This window comes from Dendroctonus ponderosae, unplaced genomic scaffold (assembly GCF_020466585.1).
Source record: "Dendroctonus ponderosae isolate FM_Combo_2020 unplaced genomic scaffold, Dpon_F_20191213v2 Dpon_F_20191213_7, whole genome shotgun sequence".
Classification (NCBI taxonomy): Eukaryota; Metazoa; Arthropoda; class Insecta; order Coleoptera; family Curculionidae; genus Dendroctonus; species Dendroctonus ponderosae.
This window is the reverse complement of record NW_026018916.1, coordinates 2,198,663-2,204,381: the sequence shown is the minus strand read 5'-3', so window position 1 is coordinate 2,204,381 and position 5,719 is coordinate 2,198,663. Positions and strand designations below refer to the sequence as shown.

The 5,719-nt window shown below is 42.1% G+C and overlaps 1 protein-coding gene across 1 annotated transcript in view; it reads right to left on the bottom strand.

The window, feature by feature from the left end:
- LOC109539202 (neurogenic locus Notch protein) overlaps positions 1–4,750 on the bottom strand; it is an 83,936-nt gene extending 79,186 nt beyond the window's left edge. The window contains exon 1 of the mRNA XM_048668537.1: positions 4,340–4,750. Coding sequence (XP_048524494.1) covers positions 4,340–4,436 — 97 coding nt within the window. The 5' untranslated portion in view covers positions 4,437–4,750. The remainder of the gene's footprint in view (positions 1–4,339) is intronic.
- Between the last annotated feature and the right edge of the window lie 969 nt (positions 4,751–5,719).

Genomic DNA, 5,719 nt, shown 5'->3' with positions numbered 1-5,719 from the left:
CTCTGGTAAATTTCATTAAAATTGCACAGAATTATGATTTATTCTGACTTAGTGAATGTTGGCCCGAAAATCGTCGCTATCACACAAAAACACCCTTTGCTTGCAAAATTCCTAACTTCCAATCTTGAGCAACCAGCAACTTGAAATTTTTACAGTCTGTTGAAGATACTTCAGTCTAAAAGTCTGGCAAATTTCATTAAAATTGCACAGAATTCTGATTTATTCTGACTTAACGAATGTTGGCCCGAAAATCCTCGCTATTACCCAAATACACCCTTTGCTTGCAAAATTCACAACTTCTAATCTAGAGCGAGCAGCAGCTTGAAATTTTTACAGTTTGTTGAAGACACTTCAGTCTCAAACTCTGCTAAATTTCATTAAAATTGCACAGAATTATAATTTATTCTGACTTAGTGAATGTTTGCCCGAAAATCGTCGCCATCACACAAATACACCCTTTGCTTGCAAAATTCCTAACTTCCAATCTTGAGCTTAACCAGCAACTTGAAATTTCATAGGCGTTTTATTTTTTCCAAAAAAAAAGATTGGTTTTTCCCTATTTTTGCATAGGAAATTCGACGGGTTTCAATAATCTAGCTCAACAAATGCGTTTTTGGCATAAAACGCCTATGAAATGATGAAACTTGAATTTGGCGCCAACAGTTGTCAAAGGACGAGTCAAAATCTATCGCGCTTCCTCATAACCATGGAAACGCGCATTTGTCAGCTAAAGTTTTAATTTGGCAACTGTCACGTTAGACTTTAGCGCGCTGTTAATTCCGGGATTTTCACACAATTAACGTTAAAACAATGCAAAAATTAAACCTGCTCCGGTGTTTTTCATGGAAAATCATTTCCTGCCGCCCTGAGGCCAAGTTCATAGCTGCAGTAAGTACATTAAATGTATTCTGTTGAATTAGCTGCCCTGGCTTGGAAAATATAGATAATTTCACGGCATTTCGTACCAAAACTCCTCGATAGAGTGCTGCAGTTTGATGAAAAAAGTGACAACATGGCAATATGCAAAGCTCTCCTTCACCCACCATTGGGACACCGAACTCCACATATCTCCCAAATGTGCAGCTGCCACATGACGTCACGCTCCCCCCTCTATACTATGCACACTTTCAATGTGTCTTAACTTAACGGTTAGAGCAGGTGGTGGCACACCACTGACCCTGGAGCTGCATTGCCAAACTGTGCAAAAATTACTGGAATCGGTGATTTTTTTGGCGAGCTTTGCCGTATTTTGAATGTTAGTTGAAAAATTGTCTTGGGCCCTGCAGGCGTCCCGCTAAGGTCGACTGTTCAAATACAGTCAGTTTGTATGGAAATGAACCGCCAATAGAGCCAGTTTTTTGCTTTGGAAGATGGTGTAGATCCCAGCTGATAAATGCCCAAACTGTAGCTTAAAATTTCCTGCTTCCTAATTCAATTAGCCAATTAGTGGAATAATTCGAGTTGGACCATTCGACACGAGTGCGCTTTAATGGCTCCATCCGGGAAACAATTGTAACAAGAGTTTGACGTGTGTCTAGATCAATTTTTTCGGTTTCAGCCTGCTTAAGTGGCCCGTATGTGATATATCTGGCTCTCTATTTATTAAACAGTGTAATGAGGAAATTATATGGCCCGTTTAGGTCTTAATTGAGCATGTCTGTAAACAAAGCACATCTACAGAGATTAAGTGGAGGAATGTTTTAATTGCCCACTGCTGGCACGTTTCAATTAAACTCTTCGCGTTTGTTCCCCAAAAACACACTAAATTTACTCAAAATCGCTACATCAAGTGGCCGCAATTTCGCTACTTGGAAGCTTCCTTTTAAGGGGCAGATAGAGGATTGGTAATCAGATTTTTTGAACCTTCTGGTTTAACAGTGTCGAATGCCTTTGGCTGATCATGCCTACCTGTTGAGTCGTTGACCTGGACTAACGCAACATTGTTTTATAAATATTCAGATAGGATCGCCCACTACATTATGTATAGCGCCACATATATCTCTCTCTGGGGCCCACCCACGGAAATAAATCAGCCTTTTTATGGAATACCGTGGCCGATGGTATGCCAGCCAGCCAATCACCTTCTGCTACAGTGGATCTAGGGGGCATTTCGCCTGTCCCATATTCTAAACTCGCTTTAATGAACTAGGATAAACTTTATCAACAACTGAATTTAGGACTGTTTCAGTATCCCATCGACAACTTTCGTGGTCTTGTAATTTCACCGTCCTTGATCAAGTTTTGGGCTGGTAAAACCGCAACACTTCCGAAATTTCCGCTTCATTGGTACCGATTCGACGTGCAAACATTTCATTCATTAGCACAGCCCAAAGATCCACCAAACCCTTTGGAAAAAACCAGCTAAGGTGCCTTAAACCGGCAGTTTTTGCCCAAAAAGATATTTCGAAAACCTCTAGCTATCGGAGAGAATTACATGGTACTGTCTGGGGTCTGGGTACCATCGTTAGCCGTTCTTTATCGAACGGCCACAGATTCGGAATCTTTGATTCCTCGGCAACACCTCGATAAAAACTGGTCGATGATAAAAAGAACATGTAAAAATGTAAATAAATAGTTGTAATGAGACAGTACGGGTGAAGGGACGTTGAAAACTGAACTAGTGAAAAGTGGCAACTCTGTCTGGGTTTGAGCCCTACCTAGAGAAAAACCGCCCTTACGCAGGGGTCTTTCACCAAGGACGGCTTATGAAAACTTCCACAGGTAAATCGGAATGATTTCGAATATTTGGCTGGAAAACAGCTGCTAATTTGCAGAAAACAAGCCTAAACACAACGAAAATCACGCGCTCTACTAAGTGTAACTTACTGGCTAACTAACTTTCCGCTTGGCAGTGTATGAAACAGATGAATTTTGCTCAGTTCTCAATAACCCAAGTAATCGACGTTTTACTGGAGATATCAAGACGCATTTTTCAACTATTTCACAATTGAGAGAGCCCGAAAGGTGGCAAGCGGTGTTGAAGGCGTGTCGTGAGGCTGATCTGCAGAGAAAGCCTGAGAATGTAACTGCCGATATCGACAAGCAATGAATCTTCGTTAATTGATGCGAAATTGGAATAGAAACAAATCGGTAATAAACTCGACGTTATATGCACTGGAATCCAGTTTTGTGTATGGGAAAATTGCCCGAAATTCATGGTTGAGCTTGATTTGTTTGATTTTTGTGAAAACGGAAAATTAACAGCGCAAGTCGATGTTAGGATGAGCTCTGAAGATGCAACCCACTTGTGCTTACGCGGCATTATTGAATCAAAACCCAATCAAAAGGTTAAAACAGTCTGATTTGAACAAATCAGACGAAACTGAATCGCATTCAGGAACGCAATTAGCATGGGGAGTCTCACTCGCACCCATTGCAGTCCAAAAGGGATGCAAGATGGTCTGCCCGCTGCTGTGTTCCAAATTGACACTTTTACGGCTTAACATTTTAACACAGTTTCGACGGACCCAAAGCTGAAAAGGTCTTGATCAATTTAGGCATAAAAGCACAATTGCACAGCGTTGTTCGAAATTGGCAATTGAAGAGGATTGGGGTCCGATGATTAGAAAACATTTTTCGATGTTTTGCTGAACTGTTTGGCGTTTTTCGCCCCACCTTTTGCATCAAAAACTAGAAAAATATAAATACCGTTAGCAGCAATAATGCAATCGGAAGACTGGCTGCCATCCATCAAACCCCCATAATTGAATTGAGTAAACACAGACTAATTTGCGCTATTAATCGGAAACCAGATACCGATAAATACTCGGGTAAACATGGTACCAAATAAATTTAGTTTGGATAAATGCACTAATCAGATTTGCTGATTGTGTGTTTGTACGGGGCTCATCGCAATAGGTTCGGTATGTCAGGGCCATGATTCCTCAGGTCTAAATGGGAAGGCTCCAAAGAGTGTTTTTTGGCATTATCGGGCTGAAAAACCCAGTTTTTCTAACGTTTTGCCCGTACGAGTGGCTCACGTTTTCAAAGGTGAACTCCGCAGTTTGATGATGGATTATTGAAGTTTTGCAAGGGCGAAAAACTGGCCTTTGTGTACTTTTGGTACCCCGGCGATCATTGAAAGTGACCGCCTCACAATAGTACCTGTTGGACCTCGCCTTGGGGTTTATTCTCTTTCGAAAATGACCATAATTCCGAGAGAAAAGGGCTTTGAATCCCCTAAAGACAATCAAACCGGGTGCGGATCTATGCGAAACTACCTTCGCTTGTATTACGCGTTACAGGGGAGAAATCAACGAGCGTATGGGAGAGAAACTGCCGCTCAGCAATAGTTTCAAGTGAATCTGGTTGCAGGAAATTGAGTTGTAGCGGTACCCACCTGCAGCAGGCTGGACGGATAATCCAAAAATCGTCAAGAAAACTCCAGTTATAATCCAGAGAAAATCGCCCTTCTTCTTGACGTTGTTAATCCACATTTCGAGAATGTTTTCCCCGTCATGGGGCACTACACACTTTACTCTATCCTGCTGATTGAAGAACAATCCACTTGTATGCAGTTGCGGAGCAAACGGTCGAAAAAACTCAAAAAAGTCGATTTTTCACTTCAAACGCGCGCTGGTAATCAACTGCGACGCATCATCACTCCGTACGCAACTCGAAAATCAATTTCCGGTTTCCAGTCAAATTCAAAAAGCAATTTTGAATAAGCGCGCTCGCAAAAGGTCAACCGTACCGTCCGTGCAGCGTCGAAAGCACGATTGAAAGAGAGAGGGGGAAAACAGTTGACCTAGCGAACCAAAATGGCCGCCCAAGTAGCTGTATTCCTACGCGCAGAGCGCAGAGCTTTTACCAGGATTTTTCGCTCTACCACCCTCGAATTCCGGATCTTTCGAAAGCTCCTCTTCTCCACCTCAAAAGCCACCTCTGCACCTAAGCAAAACTCCTGCTACCACTCGCTAAGCAGGCAAAAAGCTCGTGAGAACCTTTCTTCGGCACTGCTTTTCGAAGCCGCATGTYGGAATGCGCTCCCTTCTTCAGCCGACTTGATCAAATTGGCCAATGACGTGCGGAGTCGATGGTGAACTGAAGAAATGCCKCTGAACTGCGCTCTGTCAATTGTGGACTATTTTGGCTTTGCTTCAACAGATCTTTGACATGTTTATTAATTAGCAGCACATTAGAGCATCTGGGAMGACCCAGAAGAAGCGTCGTAATTGATTCTTCTTCAAAAAGTCAAGTCTTTTTAAAATTACCAATATATTTTTGTTGATGGACTTTTTTTGTCGTTCACAAATCTTCAAGAGGAAATTATTGCCCGACTGACAGAGAAGGTCAAAGGCCGCTGCAACGGCAAAGAGCGAGACGGTAACTGCTGGGGCTCTTCGGCAAATTTATGAATAGGAATGCAAGTGTATGCTTGCATTTCTGTTGAATTTTGTTAATGAGTTGTAAGACCGGTTGTGCGGTTTGTGGGATGGAAGTGCTAATAACGCTACCGGTTAAATAATCTTTCTTCTTTGCGACAAGCGAAGCTTGGCCATCAAACAGTGTTACTTCTCAATTTCATTTATTTATTGAACGGAATTCTTCACTTGGGCTTCGGATGGATTGTCGTCTTCCCATCTTCTTTTGGGATTTTGATGTTCCCTGTTTCTTCTCAATGCTTTACCTCTCATTTGCCTATCGGCTCTCTTGTTTTTTCTGCCTTTCAGTCAGGGGCGGATCCAGCTTTAAATTCAGGGGGGGTTATGTAAAAAAA